Here is a 25,799-nt window from a genome sequence, read left to right as displayed (position 1 = left end):
GAATTCAGAAGGTGATTTGATATAGATTGAAGTTTTGAATGCAATATCTAGGCTGTTATATGTTCAAACATTTACTCTGGCATACAAAAATAACCATGAGCACCTGTTGTTATTTGTTACCAGTGAAGTGCTACGGCCACCCCTATCGAAGTCTTGTAGCTACTCTGCTTTATGTCCTGTAAAAGTTGCAGCAACCCTAAAAATCAACAGGTAAACTAGTCAAGAAAGCTAAGGTAAGAGGAGATGTGGACTTCCCAAACAAAGAAGACCACTGAGGAAGCTTCCCAAGTACTGTTTCAGTTGGGGAAGTTATTCTATCAACATCTGTCCGCAGTTTTAGCAACGGTTGCTCTGTGTTGCTATCCTTCTTGTAGAACTTGTGAGTTTGATTGTTGGCCCAGAAAAGAGTCAGACTGAATTTCCTTGGTGCCTTCTTCCCTCCTGAAAATTGAATTATGTGCCATGAGTCTGCATTGCTCTTGTCACCGATTGGAACCAACTCCTCAGGACCGTCTGCACCAACATCAATCCCACAAAATAGGGGAAACAAAAGATCAGAAGAACAGTGGAAAGAAATCCATTCTTACACAAGCTTTTAATAATATATCAGTAATTTATCATTAGGCTCGACTATCTCCACTACAGAAAGAGCATATCCATTATTCACGACTGAGTCAGTACTCAGAAGCTTTATAGACAAACAAAAATTCCACCAATTGTCCTAGCTCATATCTTTTTCCCTCCCTTCTAGATCTATACAAGTCAATAAAGTAGTTGTCTCTCTCAACAATTATGTGCATGATTCAAACCAAGGTCACAACCCCACTCTCTCTACCCCCCCCCCCGGCTATGTATACCTCTAAATCATAAGAACCACATTTTACGGTAATTTTCTCACAACTTATTTTGCAAACTTGTTGCCTCATCTAGTCCTGCAAAACAATGCAGTCTAGAGAGCATGAGAGGCATTAAGCACCTCAGTCCACCCAATACAACACCCTCTTCCAAGAACTATTAATAAATTTATTATTCACCTCATACTAAACCATTTCTAGTGAGCATTGTTTCAAGTGTGTAAAGCTTTTGCGTATCTGATAGGCAAGGACCTAGGAATCGAAGCAACCAGGCTACGGACCAAGTCTAATACCTGTTCTGTTCTGCCATACATTTAAGTTAGCATGAGGAGCAATTTTAACTCCAACAGAAACTAAAAACTAGTAATGGAATCTTCCAGTTACCTATTTCAAAAAAAACTAGTAATGGAATCTTCCTTGGCACAATGCACAACTTGAGCACAACAAAATTCTCTAAATTGTTTCTAATAAGTCAAGAAGACTACGTAAAATATCTACCTTTAAATTCTGACTGGAGATATCGAAAAGTGGAAATAGTTTGATAAGAGCACAAAGTCAGACCAGGCTAGAATTATAGAATTAACAAAAGCAAATCCCTAAAAACTTTTGATTAGCATGATATGATACTGGCCAGGCCTCAACTAGAATCTTAATCTTGTTAAGATGGAAAATGAAAATAAGACAGACCAACTTGTTAATTTCATGCAACCTCTGTAAGAACCTAGTCATCTATCTACAAGAGTATAAAGAAGAACAACGATAAAAATCTTTGTGACATTTTTAGGTGAAGGGCAAAAGCCTGATGAAGGTCCATGATATCTCAGGCATATGAAGAACTCACTTAGTCCAGATAAAAAGATTTCTTTTTAAAAAAAGGGCGGGTCAGAGGTGCATCATCTCTCCAAATAGACTAACCTATAAAAACTGTGTTAAACAATGAACTGTGGAACAACATGGGAAAAGCATGATCAGAAAAGAAGTCAAGGAAAGAAGTTTCTAGTGTATTAGCCTTGTTGAATAGGAATCAGTGTTGTCAAAGACGCGCTTAAGCCTTGAAGCGAAGCACAGAACATGTTGAGTGCTTCGCTTCGCTTAATGTGCGCTCATTGTCATCATCAAGGCTAAAAGTCATACTTTTCCGTGCCAATAAGCATCTCCTAGGAGGAGACACTAAACAATTAATATTTCACGCTATCGTAAAAAAAAAAATCAATTTCTTTGTTCATTTATTTGTTATTCATGCATATTATTATTAGTCTTGGACTAAACATATATATTTGTATATTTTTCTCCATTTGTGCCTTTTCATTAAAGCCCATGCTTTTTTTGTGCTTAACACCCAACGGACCTTAGAGCCTTGTTGCACTTTTCGCTTTTGATAGCACTGATAGGAAGGTAGTTCTATGGAAAAGTATTTTTCACCATCTAACTGAATCTTTTTTGCGTTTCAAGTTCTTTGGAGAACTATTCAAGACAATTCACATGGAGAGAGAAATGTAACCCTCTGAAACTCCCAAAATTTGACAGCTAGTGAACTGAAATAATGTATCTGAGCAAGTAGATAAGAAAATGTAATGACAACCTTCACGAGTATTTGTAAGTACCTTTCAACTGGAAATCCTCGACTTCATCAGTGTTGATACCCAGAGTCCAGCGTGTGGAAAGTTTAGTGTCAATGGATGCATGAGTTACTCTATTGTCACCCTTGATATCATTCTCAACACGAATCTGAGGAATATCTGTCTCATGCCAGCCAATATTAGCATTTTTGTCACTCCAACAACCATACTTGACCGAAAACGTTACAAAATCAAGAGGCCTATCAGTGCCGCAAGTAAATCCTTCTCCAATCTGTTCAACTTCCTTAACTAGATTTCCTGGAGTAGTTGAAAATAAAGAAATGTAAGAGGCCGGCTCTTGCTTTTTGCCATTGGCTCCTGTCATATCCACAACATGCACAACCTGAAAACAATAGTTCAAATAGTCATCAGGTTTTCACGTGGTATCTATCCAAAATTCAACATCATTTTTATTTTAAGGAGAGTTGGACAACAAACTAGAGAAAATATTAAATTTTCTGCAAGCTACTTTTGCTAGGTTATAAGTATTGTCCTGTGCAGAACTTTTGAAGTAATATACTCCTCACATATTCACATGGTGGAGTATGACTGCACAAAGAGTTTATCCAATTTAAAATGATTTTGTGTATTATATCGTAAGCGTAAGGAGATAGGGACTCCAGGCACAGCGGTAGAAAAAGTCACTCAGTGAATAGGTGGATCATACACTTGAGAGACAGGGACAGGAGCACGCCTGACCCTTTTGGAAGTATTCAAGTGCTGAAAGAGTGAAGTCTAGAGAGTCCAGTAAACGTAAGGTCGTGTTGTTCTCTTCTTTGCCAGTACAGTTGCCAAATCTCTCTAATTCTTTTTTGATGAGGTAAAATTAAAAATGAAAAATATAGACTAAATCTATCTAAGTCCCCTTCATTTATGATAACCTGATGCTGTGGAGGGACCTAGTCCTATTTTAGCTCTTATACATGGTGCTAAAATGGTAGCAGCGGGTGTTTTTCTTGTATCTCAGCTTAGAATATTAAAACAATAGGGAAGTTAGTGTGATAAGGAAGATATGACACAATCAAACAATTTAATTAATAATCAGTGGACATTGATTATTTCATTAATGAAGCACAAAAAACAAACTGGAGCATCTCACTGTTCTTCCAACTTCTTTTTGATGAGGATAATTATTTTTTTGATATGACGGGAACAACCCCTACATCCATAGTGTATACAAGAAGTAGAGAATCCTACATAAAGTTGTGACTCTCTATACACGGTGCTTCCAATCATCAGCGCTAACTGGATATCATGGTTCTTCCAACTTATGGATAAAGCAAGGTAAAAATTGACACCTTAAATGTGTTCAATATATTACTCCTACCCATTCAATTAAAACTGATGGATAAGGCTAAGCTGAGTTGTCATACAAAATCAAGATTTGTTATGTTGCATTTTGCATGGAAGATTGATAATTCATCAACTTACATTTACAGCTCTGGCAGTATCTTCAGTAAATGGTGGAACAACACCTAGTTGAATCACGGCAAGCGAGATGCCAAACAGAAGACAGGTCGTTATAATAAGTGGCACCTTTGCACCTGAAACTCAAAATGAGATTTTGATTTAAAGTTATGCATCACATACCAAATAATAGCCACACCTAGGTATTTCTATGTGATTTTAATTGCACTCGCTGCAAATTAAATAATTAACTTTAGATGAGATTCTTATCAGTAATGTGGTCTTCTTGTAACTGTTTCAATGGGGGAGGGGGGATAAGTAGCTGGATCTTGTAACAGAATCCTGGTGATTATTTGTTGATTGTGAAAATAATTTATTTTTGGATACTGCTAATTTAAAGGCTATAACATGCCACTGTTCAATTTTGAAATATGTGGTTAAGTTTCTTCTTAGTATTGAATCAAAGAAACATGTACACATTGGGCAGTAGGTACTGAACCCTTGCTTGATGAAACATCAATACGGGCAAGATCTATAAGAGTATGAGGATCAAGAGTGAAATGAAACATAGACAGCAGTCAAGATCCTAATGAAGTTCTGATTCCAATAGAAAGCAAAACAATATGATAAATCTTGGTAGAGAAAATAAAGTGCATTTTAAATATAGACTGGGATATCTCTGATAAGAATTTCAATAAACAGAAGCTATTAAATATACGAAAAAAGCAACTAGTTTTACACCAGACTGAGTTGTAATTTGGAACCAAACTTTATGCAAGATGTGCTGCACACTGAACCATTCTAAAGAATTTCAAGTCCTGTGTATCACTTCAATACAATTAAATCACCCACAGTACCAAAAGAGATCTTCTTTGAGATTATTTTAAACTTAGAAACATGATTATCCATTCAGCTTTTTACTTGAACCAACATTCAAGGAATATTATTTTTTTTGATAAAGACATTCAAGGAATATTATTAACAGAGTGCCTCACAAAAAATACCACAACCATGCAGTGTTTAGTTATTTAGGTCTTATTTGTTTGCACTAGAAGAAGGTCTTAATCTTAATCATATAAGGGCCTATTTGGAAAGTCACCTGTAATTGGAATTGAGAGTAATTGGGTGTAATTACACAGTTTGGCATGAATGTTTGGCCAAGTAATTACTTGGTTAGCAGGGAATTGAGTGTAATTGGGAGGGAGTAATTACACTCTCCAATTCTAGGGGAGGTGAGAATTCTTGGTAATTACACGGTGTAGTACAAGGTTACTTTTTAATTTCTTCCAAACACACCCTAAGTCTCTTCTTTTTACGTCCAAATCGTAATAATTCATGTTAAAGAATATGAGTTGTATATTTATAGGCATATATAGAAGATACTATAATATTATTATTTATTGGTTTTGATTTCTTTCCTTGGATAGAATCATTGTATAAGTATAAACTCATTACATATTCATGAATAAAGTGTATCCACTTCCACCATTGAATTTCAAATTTTAATCATCAAGTGAGTTTGTATTTTTTATTTTACAATCATCTCATGGGTCTGAATAGATCTGAGAAATTAAAATAACAATTTATCAATACTCCATCTATTCATCACTGTCGCCGCCACCACCATTATTAACTACCAGCAACCACCACCCACAACCATCATTATCAACTATCAGCAACCACCATCCTCAATCAAAACCACCACCGGTGGCAATCACTACAATCAGCTATCACCACCACTAGCCACTGTTTAATCACCATTACCACCAATCCAACAATGACCACTATATATCGTCAACCACTATCATTATTCACCACCATCATTAACTATCATTATCATCCACCACAACTATCAGATGCCACCATCGCCATTAGCTACCATCCACAACAACAGTCATTAACCAACATCATCCTCAATCGGCACCAACAACCACTACCGCTAGCCATCACCACCACTAACCACCTCATAATATTTAAGGGATGCTTTACTGATGTAGTATTATATTAATTTAGTAGTTTGTTTGAATTCTATATTTACTACTTCTAAACAAATACAAGAATTATACATTTAGATGACGAAAACAAACCATCTTAATTATTTAGTAATCAGATCTTAATACAATGTCGTAAATAGTCATGTGTATTAAGATTCAAACATCTAAACTTAATGCACATCTTAATATTCAAATATGAATTCAGATTTAAACGTATTAGTCTTAATAAAAAAAAATAAGGTCCTAGTCACTTGTCTTTTCTTTCCCTGTTTGCGGTCATGTATATAAGGTTATTAGTTAAGATTATCCATTTGTTACTGCACACAATGTAACCACTGTTAGAATAGAGAGCTAACTTTGTTTGTTGTCTAGATTCTAGAAACCCAGACGGTTGAGGCCTTATCCTTCATTCCAGATCCTATTCAAAAGCTTTGAGAGAACATAGAAGGTCATAATATCCCAGTAACTTCAAAATATTGTGGATGAAAACTAGGGCCTCTTTTATTAATTATTCATCTCAAGGAAACATGCAGAAAACTACACCAAGAAAAACCCTAAATTATGTAGTAGTAAGGTAAGGAGTTTGGGAAGCTCTGTATGACTGAAGTCATGTTTCAGAAAGTGTTCCGCACCCCCACCCCTCCCGGGTTGGTGCGGAAATATCTTTGAGAAGTACTTATTACAGATTGATAGTAATATTCGCAACTTTGGGTAAATGTTCTGATGAAAATTTTGAGTATCAAATTGATAATAATAAGTGTTGGTTGGGGCAGTAATATGAAATTAAGAGTTGAGATAGTAGTGAAGGAAAATGACTACGGCCTATAAATAAGACAAATCACTTTTCCCCCTTCTACTGGAAAATGTTTTTCGTGGAAAATATGTTCCCACAACCAAACATCAGAAAAGGACTTAAGTTCCACAAAAAGAGTTCTGGAGAATATTTTCATTTATACCAATAACCCCAAGTATGTAAAAGATCAGGATATGAGGAGCTCTTTCTTGAATTTCTCCTATATCTTTTCAAGTGTGAGGAAACAAAAGATGAGAATATGGTGATTTGTGAGTTGACGGGGGGGAGAAGATGTTGCTATAATGGTGTGTATTGTTGGGTGTGGGTGAAGATGAAGAAAATAAAGCAGGGGCAGCTAAGTAATACTAAGGGAAATTCAGAAACCTTAACATATAAACAATATAGAAAAGCAACTTTGCAAACATACCTGAAATATGAATATATGACAAAAGATACACCAGCGTCAAACATGCTATGGCAGCAATAAATATTGCAACTATTACATTGCCCAGCCACTCAGGGTTGCTGCCAGGACTCCTACAAAATGTGAAACATTAAGAATGCAACACACTGATTATTCTCCAGCTATATAAAGATCACAAATCCAACAACAAACACAACAAATTGTTAACAACGATACCAATGTGTATCTTTTAGAATAAATTGGACAATAATCCCCATAATTTTCACGAGATCTAAAAGCAATAAAGGGGCCTCTCCTATGCCTACTATTTGTGCAGATACCAGTGTTCTATATCTGAGACATAAGACCTTCAATGAGTAAAATTGCTGATTTTGTATGATATGAATTTGAGTATGCGGAAAAGTTGTAAAGAGAATAATAGAACTAAGAAAGTAGTATTAGTCATATATATTATCAAGAGATTTTTCAACTTTTACAATGAAACTTCTCTTAATAAGAAGGGGGGAATCTCTACTTCTACTTTTTTTATTAAGATATTTTACCAAGCAACACTATGAAAATTTGTGAGAGGGTAGTCGAGGTGAGGACGTGGAGGGGTATGCCATCTCTGAGAACAATTTGGATTCATGTCAGGTCAATCAACTATAGAATTCATTCACCTTGTAAGGAGATTGTTGGAGCAGTATAGGGATAGGAAGATAGACTAACACATGGTGTTCATTGACTTAGAAAAGGTGTATGATTAAGTTCCTAAAAATGATCTATGGAGATGTTTGGAGTCAAGAGGTGTACCAGTGGCTTACACTAGGGCAATTAAGGACATGTACGATGGAGCCAAGACCTGAGTAAGAACAGTCAGAAGTGACTTAGAACACTTTCCAGCTACAAGATGTCAGCTATACTTGGTTCAAGAGGGATAATCAAGACAGCTTCCAGGATTAACAGCTTCCTAATTTCAGAGGAATAGATGGCAGTTTTAGCAATATAAAACAGTTTCCATAGCAAAGGTTGGCCTCTGATCACATCCCTAAGCCTTACGGGGGGACGGGGGGCTCTTGGATCAAAAAGAAAGAACTACTTTGAATTCAAAAATTGGTGGCTTGGAACAACAGGCTTCAGTGATAGGATAGAAGATTGGTGGAGTTCTTTCAATTTTACAGGACGGCCTGACTATGTGCTAACATGTAAATAAAAAGCACTACATCCAAGCTAAAGGAGTAGAGCAGAAGTAAGGTTGGCAACCTAGTGATCCAAAGGAAACAACTTTTAAAGCAACTGCGGCAGATATGGCTGTGATACTGGGAGCAGACCATTTATAGAGGAAGAATACAAAAACACCAAGTGTCCCATCTGTCCTAGCCTTGGTGGACAGAGTAACCTGGTACCTGTCAGTGGTGGAAGGTGGCAGGTATCCCATGGACTTAGTCGAGGTGCCACAGTCATCAAAAACAATAGAGGAAGAATCAACCAAGAAAGCAGCTTTAACCTTAGACTTTGAGGGACTGATCAGGAATGAAAAAGTCTATTGGAGACAAAAGTCAAGGGCTTTATGGTTGAAGGAGGCTCATAGGAACACCAAGTTCTACCACATTGATCAATTAATGGAACAGAGTGAAATAATAGAGGAGCCAGCTAGAATTGAGGGTGCCATTATTGAATTCTACCAGAAATTGTATACTAAACCAATCATTGGAGGCCTATTATCTTGTTCACTAATTGTCCAACTCTCTCAGTGGGGGACAATGAGAGATTGGAACTTTGATGAGGTTGAAGTTTTAAGGTGTTTGAAGGTGTGCAGCAAATAAAGCCCCTGGTCCAGAGCAAGTGCTGGGAGATTGTGAATCAGGATATCATGAATGTTTTTCAAAACTTCTATGAGAAAGAAGTATTTGAAAGAAGTTTTAATGCAACATTCATAGCCCTTATCCCTAAGAAGAAAGGTGCCAAGGAACTAAGAGACTACAGGCCTATAAACTTAATAGGCAGTATCTACAAAATATTCTCCAAAGTGTTGACAAAGAGGTTGAAAGGAGTGATATTAAAACTGGTTGATGCTCAGCAAATGGCCTTCTCAAAGGAAGGCAAATCATGGATGTTTTAGTGGCTAATGAAGCAGTATACTCAAGGTAGCAACAAAAGAATCCTGGTATCTTCTGCAAACTAGATATAGAAAAAGCCTATGATTATGTAACCTGGAATTTTTTGCCAAGTGTGCTGGAGAAGATGAGCTTTGGTCAAAAATGGATACAGTGGATTAGATTACGTATTTCAACAGTTGCTTTTCTGTTCTGATTAATGGATCACTGCAGATTTTTTCAAGGCTCAGAGGGGTCTCAAGCAAGGAAACGCTCGGTCTCCCTTCCTATTCATCACTGTCATGTAAGGACTCAACAATATGATCCAAACAGCTTATTGGAGGGGTCTCAAGCAAGGAGACCCTCAGTTTCCCTTCCTATTCATCATTGTCATGTGATGAAAATCAAGATAGCAAGATTGATATCAAGAATGGGGGTGGGGGTCATCTTGGATATGAAAGTTTCCAATCACCCACGAAGGGCTCAAAGTGTCATGGAAGATTCATTAAAAGAGCTTTGAAAGTTCATAACATGCTCAAATGGATTTATGCATGAAGAGATGACAACCACATAGGTCATCAAGGACTTCAGAGCACTCTTTCCAACCATCTTGAGTTTGGAAGAGTTTAAAGGAAACATGGAAGGAAGACTTCAAGGCCACTAATATACTCAAGTGGTTATTTTAATAATTTGGTCATTCTTGTAAATTGCTATTTTTACAAGACTAATATAAATAGTCTTTAAGGTCTTCATTTACGGTTAGCTAACTTTGAAGATAGAGAAAACACTCTTGGTGTGAGTTTTTGGGAGGATTCCCTTTATCTCTTCAATGAACCTCTCTTGGATACTGTAAGTAAGATTTCCATGTATAAGTTCATTTCTTTTCTCCCTTGGATTACATCTAATGGTTAATTTATTTTAATTGTTAGATATTTCCCTTCTTTTATTCTAAAGTTTATGCCCTCTCATTTCAATTTCTTAATCATATCTTTGTATCTTGTCTTGTATGTTTAATTGTGATTCAATTTATTGTTCTTGCATCCAGTGTTATCAAAGGCGCGCTTAAGCCCTGAAGCGAGGCTCAAAACATGTTGAGCGCTTCATCTCGCTTTATGTGAGCTTCAGTGTTGTCATCAACGTTCTAAGGCAAACTTTTCTTTGCCAATGAGCCTCTTATGAAGAAGTGACACTAAACAATTGATATTTCACTTTATCATAAAAAAAAATCAATTTCTTTGGTCATAAATGTGTCATTCATGTTTATAATTATTAGTCTTGGACTAAACATATATATTTGTATTTTTTTCTCCTTTGCGCCTTTTTTCATTAAAGCCCACTTTATTTGCGCTTTGCGCTTAAAGCCCCCACAGACCTTAGAGCTTTTTGCACTTTTCGCCTTTGATAACACTGCTTGCATCTAGATTCCTAGAATCACATCACATACTGCTATGTTTTTGGTGTTTACTCTAATGATACTGTGTGTCTGTGTCTACCATTGATGTTTTAGATTCGTTATAGATAGAGATAGTAGATCCTAGAGCAACTCCCTTGTAAAATATGGTTTCAGTACTACTACTACCCAAGTACTGTTTTGATCCCTGATATGATACAAGGTAACTGATTTCAAAAAAGAATACAGTTAAGAACTTTTCTTTGATATATACACACATACACATTTCATTGAACATGTTTTTCTAAAGTTTGAATGTCTCAATTCGGACTCGGATTGAGTAACTTACTAAATCAGTTTATTCACTCCTCATTTACTACGTTTCCTGACGTGGACTCAAAAATCTAAGCCAAGAGTTCAGTCGATTGGGATTGAGAAAGTGCTCTAGTGAGACCCACAGCTGCTTGTAGGTGAAATTTGTGTTGTTAATACAATTACTCTAGAGTATATGCTCCATGTTACTGTACGATCTTAGGAGGTGCTATGGTATGTCTACTTTGAGGATTTTTTTTTGAAATAAGGGTAACTGTGTATTCACAAAAGACTCATCATCAAATGATGATGATCATAGTCACTTGCAATCTCATCAGAGCATAAACAAAACCTACCCCTAGGGAGATTACAAATTGCCTATGAAATCTATAAAAAGTTCTATATCACCCCTCATATCATTTTTTACACCAAAAGTATAAAAGACTAAGGCTATTCATCCTTATCTTCTCAATGTTGTTAGTCTTGTCCTCAAAACATCTAGCATTCCTTTCTTTCCATAGAGTCCACCAAATGCAAGCTGGTATTAACTCCCACCAGTCTTCACCAGTCTTCAGTAGAGTGTCTTCTTCCTATCTCCTTCCAGACGTCTAGCATACCCTTGGTGGTCTGTGGAATTGCCCAGCAAACACCAAGGATGCAAAAAACCATGTTCCATAGATTGATAGCTACCTTGCAGTGGAGGAACAGATGTCCATTGACTTCAGCATCTTGATCACACATAAAACATCTTGAACAAATTTGTCTTCCTTTTTTTCTGAAGCACTTCATGTGTTAGGCATGCCCTTCTACACACCAACCAGGCAAAACATGCTACCATTAGAGGTATTTTTATCTTCCAAATTAATTTCCAAGGCCAGATTCTGTTTCTTCTTTGACCAGCATTGCTACTCCAGTAGCAAAACTTCACTGTGAACGCTCCTTTCTTCTGTAATTTCCATGTAGGTTTGTCAGGCTCATTGGAGGTGCCTGGGAAGGTATTTAGGATCTGAAGTAGAGCAGTGATTCTCTCTATCTTCCAATTATTGAGGGCTCTTCTAAACAAGAAATTCCATCCCTGAGAGCTCCACATCTGAGAAATTGTGTCCTTGTTCTGCTGGCTGAGTATAACCAAATCTGGGAATAGAGTTGCAAGGCACTCTTCTCCAATCCATAAATCATCCAGAAGTAAACTTTCCTGCCATTTCCCACCGTAAGTGAGATGCTATCCTTGAACTGTGGCCATAGTCTTCTAATGGTCTTCCAAACACTACACCCAAAAGTTCCCACAACCTCAGTAGACCAATGACATTGTAGTCCATATTTGGCAATGATGACTCTCTTCCATAGTGCTATCTCTTCAGTGCAGAATCTCCATAACCATTTCTGTAGAAGGCATGAGTTCTGGAGGCTTAGCTTTTTTATATCCAGTCCCCCATGCTTCCTACTAAGAGTTACAATGTCCCATTTGACTAGCTTGTAACCTTTATTTTCTCTGTTTCCATTCCAAAGAAAAGATCTTCTAAGTTTGTTGATCTTTTTCTCAATGCGTTTTGGAACAGGGAAAAGACTCATCATGTAGGAGGGAAGAGCATCTAGGACTGACTTGACCAGGGTCAATCTCCCTCCCAAAGAGAGGTAATGACTCTTCCACCTTGCAAGTTTCCAGTCACATCTCTCCAAAACATCATTCCACACTCCTATGTCCTTGTTTTGTGCACCCAAAGGCATGCCCAAATACTTTGTTGGTCGAGTAGCTATCTGGCAACCAAGATTGCTAGCTAGCTGTTCCATGTTGCTTACATGATTTACTGGATAGAGGAAACTCTTTGGCCAATTTACATGGAGCCCAGAAACACCTTCAAAAATAGTGAGAATAGCTCTGATGTGTCTGATTTGCGTCACCTCAGGCTCACAGAAAATCAGAGAATCATCTGCATAAAGTAAATGAGTAATTCCCACCTCATTTTCCATTCTCCCCTGCAACTTTAAAACCTATTAACCATCCATTGACATTTGCTCTCCTAATCATGTGGTTGAGGCCTTCCATGGCTAGAATGAATAGGAAGGGTGAGAGAGGATCCCCCTGCCTTAACCCTCTTTGAGATTGGAAGAAACCTTCAGAGTTGCCATTTATAATAAGTGAGAATTTAACAGTGGATATGCACAAGCTTATCCAGTTCAGCCACTTCCTCCCAAAACCCATGTCCTTCAAGATTTTTAACAGAAAAGACCAATTAACATGATCATAAGCCTTTTCTATATCCAGTTTACACAAGATACCAGCTCTGGAGTCCACCAATTCATTAACAATAAGTGAGGCATCCATAATTTGCCTTCCCTTTAAGAAAGCCATTTGGTGTACACCAACCAATCTCCCCATTACTGTCTTCAACCTCTCAGTGATTAGTTTGGAAATAATCTTATATACTCCCCCTATCAAGCTAATAGGTCTGAAATCTTTTAATTCCTCTGCCCCAACTTTTTTAGGAATCAATGCTATGAAGGTGGCATTAAAAGTTTTTTTTATAAGACTTCCTTTTGGTGAAAGTTGTGAATGGTCAACATCAGATCCTCCTTCAAAGTTCCCCAACATGACTTGAAGAAACTCATTGTGAAGCCATCAGGACCTGGAGCTTTATCTCCATCACACTGTTTTTAAGCATCCCAGGACCTCTTCCTCAGTAAAAGGTCTTTCTTTGCATCCAGGTCTGTTCCTCCTGAGTGATAGTTGGACAATCCAGGAAATCAAATCTAGGTCTCCAGTTTTCAAATTCAATGTAAAGCTTCCTATAAAATTCAATCATAGTGTTTCTGATTTCTATAGGGTCTTCTACAATCTCTCCTTTGTCTATTAGCCTGTCAATGGTGTTGTTCCTCCTGTGTGAAGTTGCCATTCTTTGGAAGAACCTTGTATTATTGTCCCCTTGTTTCAGCCATAATACTCTGGATTTCTGTCTCCACCTTGATTCTTCATTTTTTGCCAGCTCTTCCAACTCCACTACTATGGTGGCTCTTATCATCATTTCATCTTCAGTCAAATCTCTTGTTCCCTATAAAACATCAATCTCAGCCAGTTCTTCCAGCAACCTGTTCTTCTTGTTTGCTATCATCCCAAAGTTAGCTTTGCTCCATTCTTTGAGTTTTTCCTTGAGCATTTTTAGCTTAACATTGAGTCTGTAATATGGACATCCTTACACCAAGAAATCATTCCACCATACTTGGATTAGTTCAGTGAAACCTTCCACCTTGAGCCACCAGTTTTCGAATTTAAAGTTTGACCTTCTCTTCTCCCAATTTCCACACTCTAACATGACAGGGCAATGATCAGAGAGGACTCTAGGTAGTAGCTTTTGCTTGATATTTTGGAATTTTTCTTCCCATTCCATAGAGAAAAGGAATCTGTCTAGCCTCACCGCACTTGGGTGATTGAGGCCTCTGAACCACGTAAAATCTCCACCATGAAGTTGGGGGTCATGTAGTTCCATCTCATGTATCCATGTTGAGAAGTCAGACATAACAAAAGAGATTTTGTTGCATCCTTTTCTTTCTCGCATAGTTTTGTTGGTGTTAAAATCTCCACATGTGACCCAAGGCCCATCACAAATGGTTCTAACAGCAACAAGTTCCTCCCAACAGATTAACTTCTCATTCCTAGTATGAGGAGCATACACTCCAGTGAGGTACCAGGTATAGAGGTTATGAGTTGAAACAAACTCATAAGGGATGGAATATTGACCAGCTTCAACTAAAGTCCCAGTCCAGCTTCTACTATCCCATATCATAAGGACCCCCACTGGAACCCACAGCTTCCAGGTAACCACACTTCATCCATCGACATGACCATAATTGCTTGACCATTACTTCAACCTCCTTGCTGAGCTTTGTTTCTTGAAAACAGTAAACATCTGCCTTCCATTTTTGCATTAGACTCTTTACCATTGTTCTCTTCGTTTGGTCATTTAACCCCCTGACATTCCATGTCAATAGGTTCAATTTCATTTAAAAGTCGAACACAAATTTCTCCCCCTGCTCCTGCTCCCTTCCACTTCTTCATTAAGACTGGATTTAAGGTTTTTTAATCCATTTTTGTCAATTCCCCTGCTCTTTGGAGTAGACACTACCTTACCAGGCCCCTTGTTATCTAGCAAAACTTTTCTCTCATCAATCTTCATTAGCAAACTATGGTTTCTTTTTCAAAACCTTCGAAAGCTACCCCATAAGTATTGCTCAACTCTAGGATATGGGAGTTAACCCAGTTTGATGCTTCCGTCTCGATAACTTCTTGAGAAAGAGGAATTTGCATATTGACTGGATCAGCGTCATGGATCTGTTGAATCTGCAAATCCTATTCTGTCACTTGCACAGGTTCTCTTCCTTTTTTAGGGAGTTCAGCCTCATGAGGCTGTGTTTCGCGAACCGTTTCCTAGGTGATGGAGAAAATCCTTTCTCCCCCTTCTTTCTGCCCCATCGTATCTTCCACCTCTTCTTCAGCTTCTTTTTCCCAGCTTGCAGGAATTGAGAAGCGAGGTCTTTAAGACCTCTAAGGCCTTTTTCCCCCTCCACGTCCTTCTCACGTGAGCGGGCCTTGGAGCTCTTAGGATTTTTAAAATTCTCTGTTGGGCTTGGGTGGATTTGTGGTTTATTGTGTTTTGGGCCTTGGTTTGAAGAAGACAGAAACAAGAACTGGCCCATATTTGACTTCAAATTTGAATTTGAAGTGGGCCCTGACCCCTTGTCTTTTCTTGTCCCCCCACGTGATAAAAAGCTGGCAGCCCCCTTAACCCCTCTATTAACCTCTGGATAAATCTGCGAGGACTGCTGGTTAAAAGAGATCGACTCGCCTTCTTCTCCGATGGTGAATCTGGCCGGCAGCTCTGTCCACAATCTTCCATTACAGAGAAAGGGGTTTCAACTAAAAAAGTAAGTGAGAGAAAAGTTTCCGGTGATCGGAAGGACCACCGAAAAGGGGGGGGGGGGGGGGGGGGGCTAGGGGTGTTTCTAGTTCATTCTTGGAAGTTGTGCCTAGGAGAAAATTTTTTCTATTAATTGTTTGTATTTTAGCAGATTATTATGCTTTCTACTTTGAATTTTACATGTCGTTGATACGTTATTGATGGTTGATAATTACTAGCTGTCGAGTATATACATATAATATGCTTATATGTTTTGCATGATTGGGTTAATTGTGCTATTGAGAATTGAGATTAGTGATCAAAGGTTCGCCTCAAGGAAAGGGGGTGTCAAGTACCAGTGATGACGTCCATTTTGGGTAGTAAATAGATATTAAGGAACTGGAAAATCTGTTACCATAAAATGAGGGCCTTCTTTGTAAAAACTATCTTGGAGATTTACCTTTCAAGTCGAACTGCACTGCCAATTAGTGTAGAAACCGAATGAATAATAATGCCAGAAGAAAGCAAGCAAGGCACAGATGATCCAATCAGCAAGGTGACCGTTTTGAGTGGTTTTGGCAGCCGTGCTGGTGACAAAGTTGCTTCAAGCAATCCATCTAGATTTTCAGAACATTGATCAGTTAACAGCGCTAACTACTGATACAAGGAATTCTAGTTATTCTACTAGGACAATGCATTAACATCATATCCACACTACAAGAATCTGCCCAAAATATATGGTCAACTAAATCTAGATTTTCATTAGGTGCATGGAAACTTATGGGCTCTCGTGTCCATATCATAAACGGCAAAGATAAGGAATGAAATAAATGTGGACTCACATGCAAATGCAGGAGCGGCTAGCCAAGCAAGAGCCAAATAAGATGATCCTATCTTGTAAAAGTTTCCCACAATCAAAAGAATAAGCCACTGCAATAAACCAGCTTTAAAGAGCCATCTCTCAGCATCTAACTTTGCCAGATCTTCTTGCACAACCAAAGGCAGGTTCACATTTCTTCTTGAAAATGTCTTTGTCAGATACTTCAACAAAATGAGATAGCCCACATGTTGACCAGTGAAAGCCCCGAGCACAGCAGGTGCACCAAACAAACCAACCACTAGCCATGGACTTGAAATGTAGGGAATGGGTGAAGATGATACGAGGGGAAGAATAAAGGCAACAAATACAGAGAAGCCAATAGCGCACATCCACATGAGCACGAGACTCAAGGATGATAAGGCCAAGGAAACCATGGCAGAACGTCCACCCATAATTACTGATGTTGTCCATATTAAAAGTGCCTGCAATATCACTGTATTGTAGAGCAAACTCGCAAAATACTGTCGGAATACGACCATGTATGTTCCCTGAAACCAGTTGAAATGCATTAGGAAACAAAGTTGCTGTGCAAAAAGGGTGCAGGATAAACTCTGTTAAATTAGGTGTTAGGCCTAAGTCACACCCCAAAAGCTAGCTCAAAGGGAGGAGGATTGCCCAAGCCTTATAAGGAGTCCACCTATCTCATTAACCACCAACGTGGGACTTTTGTCATTCTTTAACAAACTCTAAATAGGAGATTATCAATATTCATCATAAAGCACTGAGACTCGATTATAACTTTCCTTTCTTTTATCAAACAATAATAAAATTACTGTCATCAGCAGTTTAGCGAATCTTTTGTCAGTAGATTCCCCGTCCTTAATAATGTATCATGGTGGCAGATCGGGGGTGTATCTAAGTTTAGTTAGTCAAGTATAGGGGTGTGTTTAAGGCTATCAATAGTTCGGAAACGAAACTAATAATTTACGCCAAGTTCAGTGGTGTTTTCAATACTTCTCTCTTAATAACATAATTCATCCGGCAGTAGACACCAATTTCAAGGTAAAAATGGTATATCAACAACCAACGACAAAAGAACTGCAGTTCGTGAACATACCAGAATGTCAAAATATATAGCAGTATCCTGGCCAGATTTTCCGCTGGAATTTGTCCCCTTGCCTTTGGGCAGATTTGTAGAAGTTCCAGCCTTAAGTAGAAAGGCAAGCATATTTTCTCCAAGATGTTGAAGAGAACCAGGCTTCAAAAGCTTTAATTTGTCATTCTGCACGCAAAAGGCACCACATTTGTAAAGAAAATAACAGACTCCCAATTAAAAGCAAAAAAGCCTAAAGAAGCGACAAGTCTATTGGGGCTTTATGCAAGAAGCAACACGCTCAAACTAAAGCACACAATTTACAATGATTACCTAACAATGGTAATATAGCTTGTAACATCAAAACTAATTACTCTCTCTATCTCTCTCTTTGTCCCAATTTATGTGGGCATTCTTTCCCCTTTAGTCGGTCCCAAAAAAAGGACATCTTTCTTTAGTAAGTACAATTAACTTAAACTTCCTATTTTACCCTTAATGAGATGATATATGGCCACAAAATTTCTATGGCTTGTTTTAGACCACAAAATTTCTAAGACTTTTCTATTGGCTTTCCAGAACAGACCATCTTCTTTCTCTGGAATTAACTTTACTGATTATATTTGCTGAATCGATACATCAACTTCCTGTGTTTCTCGGCCAAAGAGGTTCCTTCTGAATTCAAAGTTCAGTCCAACATCAGAGAATATATCTCCTAAAACGACTTCAGAATTATTGTCCAGTCTATATAAGTGGGAAATTGATCTTTCAGCAAACCAGAACAATCCTAACTATATTTCCAAAGCTTTTTCCCATCGTCCACCATCAAGCCAACATTTTGAATTCCTCTACTAGGCAGCAAATCTGTCTCCAACCAGCTACTCCATATGGAATCTTAACTACTTTAGGTGCCCAGAAAACTTCTCTCCTATATTTGACATCAACCACCGCTTCCCAAGGAGCTTATTTCCCATCATTTAACCTCCATAGCTATTTACAAAATAAGGTCTGATATCTCGAGAGGAATTCTAATACTCAATAAGAGTTGGAGTTTCAATTAATGAGTCATAGTCATTTATGTATAACTGTTTTAGTAACAACACTGATAATCAGCTTTAACTGACGCATATCTAAAGAGGAATTCTGATACTCAATTAGCAAAAGGCCATATTCTATCCTCCTATTTCTCTATGTATAACTGTTTTAGTAACAACACTGATAATCAGCTTTAACTGATGCATATCTAAAGAGGAAATCTGATTCTCAATTAGCAAAAGGCCCTATTCTATCCTCCTCTTTCTCTTTTTCCATCAAATAAATCAAACTCAATGAAGGGACCGCCTCTTGCTCGAACAGTTTTGCAACTTAGTATGTGAACTGTGAAGTACATTCATCGTTGAAGTTGCTTCGCTTCACACATACAAAGCAAGGACCCACCATTTTGCATCACCTCATCAATTTAAGTGACAGATCAATCACTTTAAATAACACTGGAGTCACCTGATACTGTTTCTATCACTGTAAATAGAAGAGGAGGTCCATATTATCCATTGCCAGTTTGCACATCAGCAAAGTAGTTCACAACTTCCACATGAAACATGGGGCCTCAACTACAACAGAAATTGCACAATTATCTATGCAACAAAATTACAGAAGATTCTCTTTAAGGTCCCAGACTTAGTGCCCATATGAATTTAGCTTATTTTTAGGTGTTTTAACTTTTAAAGTATTTTTTTAGTTTTGGAGGTGTTTGGAAAAGCTAAAAAGTGCTTTTAAGCACTTACTTTTAGGCTTTAAAAAAAAAAAGTCAAAAGTAGGGTATCATCTACTTATGACTTTTAGCTTTTGACTTATATGTTGCTTTTTATAAGCCCATCCAAACAAGCCCTTAATGCCCATTGGATAGGTAATAAAAAGTAACTAATAAGTCAAAAGTTAAAAGCAATAAGTAGGGGATGCCCTACTTTTGGCTTTAGGCTTATTTTAAAACTTTTTTGGCCTAAAGGTGAGTGCTTAAAAGCACTTTTTCAACTTTTCCATAACACCTCCAAAATTGAAAAAGTGCTTAAAAGTCAAAACACCTAAATAAGCTTAATCCAAACACCCCCTTACTCAAACATGATAAAATTCCAAAACAACAAATTGTCCAAAAATTATGAACTTTGATGATTAGCATGCAATCTGAATTATAAGTGTTGCAAAATTGCCTTTCTTAGTACACAGTAAGTAGAAATAGCAAATTGCCAAAAAGGTAGTATAATAGTTCATTGGGAGGCATATTGAATACCTTTGTGTGGTATACAGCAGTATTATCAGCATATGCAAAATCCAGACCAGAAAGGCCAGCAAGTTCTTGGTACACTTGGAAATCAGTAGCAGATTTTATTGCCCCGGATTTAAATAAATCCTGCAGCACTAAAGACAGTACAATGTAAGTTCAGAACCTCAACCCACAGAGGGTTTAATAACATAAATGGTACATCAAGGATTTCAGGAAATATATTTATTTCTCTTTGAGTAATGCAAACTGACCTGTGCAACTATTTGACCAGATGGATATTTTGCTGCCAAGGCAAAATTTTCAATTGCCCATGGCTGAGGACCAGCCTGTAATTAAAGAACAATAGATGAGCCAAAAATAAGAATCAAAGATAAAGAGAAAAGGAACTTTGATATATCGATTAATTGAGGAAAAACGTTTTTTTGGAAAGAGGAAGCGTCCAAAAAGACCTCCATTTTGATCATAAATAAGTCCAGGCATGTTCATCTAAAAAGGAGAAGCATATGCATGCCAGTCTAATCAAAATTAGCTCATCACAAAAAATTGGAGAAAAAAACAAAGCAAAGCAGCAGCTTGTTTTATCTCATAAACATCCATACGCCACCTGTTCAGTCACCAAACGAAAAGTAGAGATAGAAAAGGACTGTAACAGTAGATTCAAACCTGAAATATTCCCGACTTCCCTCCAACACCCATGGCCTCCAAGTCAATAGCCATTGTTACAGTATCACTCCAAGGGTGCTGCATCAATGAAATAACTACGCAAGTTAACAGAACTCATAATGAGATTTTAAATGTTAAGGTTTAGCAGTTAATTTCTGCTATTTGATGCTACATCGCTTGTGAGTGCTGAAAAGTGAAAATAGCCATTCAGTTAAAATGTGTAAATATATCCTAGGTAGCATAGACATGGACACTAGTGTCATGCCATACATAACATGGAGTGGTGCAGACAAGAAAACAAAAATCTTGAGAAAGTGGATACAAGCAGAATAGAGCATGACATTATAATTATGTATGTGACAGTTAATATATCAATTATATACCAATAAGTTAAGAACTTGCAGAAGAAAATGAAAACAAATCCCACCAATTCATAGGTTATACATCAGATAGAATAAACTTGAGTCATTCCCATCATGATAAAGATTAAGAGGCATCTATAGAGTTCAAATACTAACAAGAAGTAAGTTTAATCTTTAATGTCTAATAAGCTGAGTTGCAAGGCATCATCCTCATCCTTTCCTAGTAGGAGTTAGGATTTGGTACTATATATGTCAAAAGCTTTTTTAAAAGAATAAGATGATACTGGAACAAAAATCTCGAGATAAGTCTAAAAGGGACAAAAACCTGAGTTATAAAACTGTGAGCACCATTTAAGCCCTCCTCCTCTCCTGTGTTAAACAAAAAAATTACGGCATTTTTGAACCCATGAGCCCATTGAGACACTCCTCGAGCAAGCTCCAACATAACAGCTACACATGAACTGCAATCTCCAGCCCCTTCACTATAGGAAAATAAACCAACATGATAGGTCAACATTAGCAAGTACCACTTTAACTTTGCATGCAGGTGAAAGCAGATACATAATTGAATCATTAAATAAGATTAAAACAAAAGGCAGTTTTAAACTGTCCATAACAGTTTAAAATAATAAAGAAAAAGCCTGCAAAACAATAAGTTGCACCAATTCACAAATAGTTAATAGGTCAAACAGCAAAGGCATATACAGTTGCTGCAGATAAAGGATATTGAACCAACCTGTCACATGTTATCCTCTGAAAAATACTAGAAGAAGATAATATACAACAGCAAGAAAAACCAAACATAAATGGTATGCACATAGACCAACTCTCTGCTGATTATTATTCTGGATTCTTGAGAGATGTGAGAGGGAGAGAGAAAACTACTTTTCTTTATTATGAAACTCAATACAAAGTACTCGGGTGACTTTAAAAATGGTGACTCGGGCAAGGACTCGGATAAGGATTCGACACGGCAAGGGATAGAGAACTTACAGAGCAGTAAGTCTAAAGTTCCCTCTCCATTCAATGACTCCCCCTGAATGTAAAACGACTAGGACAGGACTCACTTCCATCATATGTAACATCAGCTGGAACAAAGAAATTCTTGGTCGACGGTTAGTAAAACTTATAGACTTTTTAGCAGGAAAATATCCTATGAAAACACACCTAAGAGAATGCAGATCTGACTTGCCTGTATTTTGAGGATGAATGTAAATATAGGAAACATTCCCAAAGATTCTAGGAACCAATTTATCGAAAAATTCAAAATTCGGGAAGAAATTCCTAAGAGTATCAAGTGAGCTTTTAAAGTTCAGAATTCTTGATGGTATTTGTTACTAAGATGTGCAGTTGTTAGGACACTTCCCCTAATACTGTTTTGCAACTCTTTTGTGAAGCAATAGTGATCTAATGTCACGTAATAGGCCATTCTTCTCTCTGCTATCCAATTTTGTTGAGGAGCATTGACATATGAAGATTCAAGAATAATTCCCCTCTTTTTGGAAGAAAAAAAAGAGGTATTGCTTGAAGTAGTCCCCGGAGTTATCAGAAAGGAATCATTTATTGGGCAAATCAGATTGGGTTTTTGTTCAGATTTAAAAAGGTAGGAAGAATATAGATGACATCTGATTTTTGCTTAAACAAATAGATCCACATTACACTTGTTTAATCATCGATCGATGAGTGACTCAAAACATCTAGCACCAGAGTGAAAATATAGATGACTCAAAACATCTTGGTTATATAAAAAGATGAATGACCTAAGGAACGATGGTGGAGCCAAACTTTCTCTTTATTGGACATAATAGATTCATACCAGAGTGAACTAGAAAAAGAAATTTGTAGTTGTATTGTCACCATTGTGAAAATCTAAACAATAAAGACCATCATTCTTACTAGCATGCCCAATCATCTCCTTCATGTTTTTTTCCTCAAATACACAATATGAAGGGAAGCAAGTCACTTGGCACTTGGAATATTTGGTGAGTTTCTATAGAAATGATATTTGCAAATAATTTTGGCACATGGACATTCTTAAATATCAACCGCCCATGTTGGAGAGAATTTATTCGTGACAGAAGTAACAGCAGTGATACAAATATATGTGAAGGCCAATGAACTACCTGTTGAAGCTGATATCTCTAGAAATCTCAGAATGGTATCATGTGCAAGGTTTGAAGCACACTAGTTTTCCAAATCGGAAAGGGAATAAATGAAGAATGAAGAATAGAGAAAAGAGGATAAATCGCCCCCAAGAACAAAGAGAGAACACGCTACTTCCAAAAGCTGAAGACAAAGTTTATATCCATGAGAGATTGAGCTCTCAATCTCATCATGAAAGAGACCTAAGAAAGATCCCACACATATTGTACTAATAAGATAGTAATATTTCACTGTAAATGTGGGTGATTTGATTCAAGAACTTGTAATAAAAATTAACTTCTTATTAGGCCACCTACACTGAGATTGTAGGACTTCATTGATTTGCTTTTTCCGATGTAATGCTTTCATTGTCCCGGTAAAATGCCCTTAGAACGACTAGGATTACCTCCTCTTTTTTTGAAAAGTTAACATTGTCCTGATTGATGCTCACAAAATCACAGTAGCATCCCTTATCAGTTCTGCATATGCTTCAAAATATGTAAGTTTTTCAGCATTATCCTATATCATAGTTCTTACACCAAAAAGGAGAAATCTAGACACCTGTGATTTATCCTACTGATTGATTTCCTTTAAGTTTCAAAGTACCTATTAAGTACATCTTCGACAGTCTAAAGATCCTCAACTGATCCTGTTTTTATAAAGTAATAAAATTTTGTCGATGTTTAGACAAAAAAGATGGCCTCTTTACAAGAAATATACCAAAAAGTAGAAAACCTCCAAGAGATTTGTTTTCTATGAACGAAACTCAATCTTTTATACATAGAGAAACTTCATGGGTGCACTAAAAGGAAATAAAAGATAAGATGCTACTCCTCAGTTGTACGAAATTCATCTGTACACCCTCAAACACTTTCATATTTCTCTCTCCAAATGACCCACATAAATGCTAGTGGCGCAAGCTTCCACGTCCTGCATCTTCTCTGTCTTCCACAGTACCAGTTGAACATGACCTCTTTCACAATACATGTGTATCACCCAAAAAAATCCCAAACCCTCTAATGATTTCCCCCCATTACCTCAAAGCAGCTAAACCAAAAGTCTTTTGTATTCTTATTTGAGCATCTACTTGGGTTAGAATATCTACTTCTCGGAGGAACTTATATCAATACACTTGAATATATTTTTTTTAGGTAAAGGTAACTATCAATACACTTGAATATTATGCTACGAATAAATCAGAACTTCTTTCTAGATTATAATTTGAAACATAATGAGAACTTTCTAGATTATAATTTGAAACATAATGAGGTAGTGTTCATAGCTTTGGAATGAGAAGTGCAAGCAAGCAATTATTGAATTAGCATTTAAGCTGATTAAATTAAGAAAAAATAGACTTAACATCAACAATATTCTGGATTCTGAACAACATTTGTAGCATACACTAGTGTCAATTATTACAACCATCTGACAAGAAGATAGGTAAAAATATAAATATATTTTGAAGACAACCGTATGAAATTGAGAAACATACGCGGAAAACACAGTATCAATGTGGGAAGATACAAGAATAGCATTTTCCGTTGCTTCAGCAGCATATTTTGGCGAAATCCTTAATACAATATGATTGAGATCAGAATAAACCAGAGTTTTCCCTTTGAAAAGTCCACCAACCATATGATTAGCACCAGATTTAGCATGAAAAAGATCTAATTCTACATCAACTTCCCAATGAGCTGTTTCCTTAATATTTTCTATGGCTTGCAACACATACTGCAAGGCATGATCAAGTGCAGGTGAACCAACAGGATGCGGACCGAATTGAGTCAAGGCTATAACATGTTGAATAGCTTCATGCTCAGAAAAACCCCTCTTACCAACCTGTTGAGCTCCGAGTGGTTTAGGCAGATTGAGGTACTGCTGTTCATACACAAACCAACTCCCATATACAGCTACCACAAGCAAGGCCAAAATCACATAGTTTGACCTCTTAGCTACCAGAACCACACTTTCACTATCCCGATTACTCCTCTGCCTCACCATTTTCTTCGTATGGTTATGATGAATAAGAATATGATTTTCTACTCAACAATCTTAAATACCTACAATTACTTCTTCTAAAACCTAATTGACTTTTTCATATTTTCATGCTCCATCTAATACTCTAACTAAAATATACAGTACAACAGAGAGTTGAACTCTTGAACTTCTTGGTCAAGGGCATTTTAGGGTTTTAAATTAGTGTTTGCACCACCATTCACGTGTACATCTATTATACTTTTTTCTTTTTGGATAAATAAAATCACAAAAAAGTAAAATCTTTATAACAATTTTTTATATTATATTAAAAATGATTCGTTTGACCTTTTTGTCCTTTTAAAAGACTTTACATAAAATCATCTTTTCATCACTTTTCTCAAATTGTTTTTTAATTTTTTAAGAATTGGGGTTCTTAATTTAAGGATTATAATTTGTTCAGGTATAGAATTATTATTTCTTCCATGTTGGTACTGTAGGATGCTGGTTATCCAAATACTTACGGAAATTAAAAAATTTACAATTTTTCTTACCCAATTAAAACACTTTCTACTTTGGGGAAATATGAAGAAGTTATTGTAGTTACAAATTAGGACTCTCAATCAAAAGTCCAAATAAAATAAAGTTGTTTTTTTTTTACTAGTAAAGTTCTTCTCCATATATAAAAAAAATAATCTAGTTTGACT

At 37.0% G+C, this 25,799-nt stretch overlaps 1 protein-coding gene across 1 annotated transcript; it reads right to left on the bottom strand.

The window, feature by feature from the left end:
- On the bottom strand, positions 1 to 25,288 carry LOC125855076 (uncharacterized). Its single transcript, XM_049534733.1, has 12 exons — positions 24,611 to 25,288; positions 21,302 to 21,458; positions 20,615 to 20,692; positions 20,203 to 20,277; positions 19,958 to 20,077; positions 17,698 to 17,862; positions 16,603 to 17,128; positions 16,221 to 16,377; positions 7,095 to 7,204; positions 3,905 to 4,017; positions 2,459 to 2,816; positions 1 to 513 (listed from the first exon to the last, which is right to left on the bottom strand). The coding sequence occupies exons 1-12, from the start codon at positions 25,117 to 25,119 to the stop codon at positions 197 to 199; spliced, it is 2,685 nt and encodes an 894-aa protein (XP_049390690.1). The 5' UTR covers positions 25,120 to 25,288; the 3' UTR covers positions 1 to 196.
- Positions 25,289 to 25,799: the final 511 nt, after the last annotated feature.

This window comes from Solanum stenotomum, chromosome 2 (genome assembly GCF_019186545.1).
Source record: "Solanum stenotomum isolate F172 chromosome 2, ASM1918654v1, whole genome shotgun sequence".
In the NCBI taxonomy this organism is placed as follows: Eukaryota; Viridiplantae; Streptophyta; class Magnoliopsida; order Solanales; family Solanaceae; genus Solanum; species Solanum stenotomum.
The sequence above is the reverse complement of the archived record's forward strand: the minus strand, read 5'-3'. Positions and strand labels throughout refer to the sequence as shown.

Bases quoted from the DNA above. Each gene is read 5' to 3' on its own strand.
- LOC125855076 (XM_049534733.1), bottom strand. From the start codon at position 25,119: ATGGTGAGGCAGAGGAGTAATCGGGATAGTGAAAGTGTGGTTCTGGTA. The intron at 20,278-20,614 runs GTTTGAATCTAC...CTTTAATTACAG, and splicing joins GGAAGTCGGGAATATTTCAG to GCTGGTCCTCAGCCATGGGC. The intron at 514-2,458 runs GTACTTACAAAT...ATGTTGGTGCAG, and splicing joins CGAGGATTTCCAGTTGAAAG to ACGGTCCTGAGGAGTTGGTT.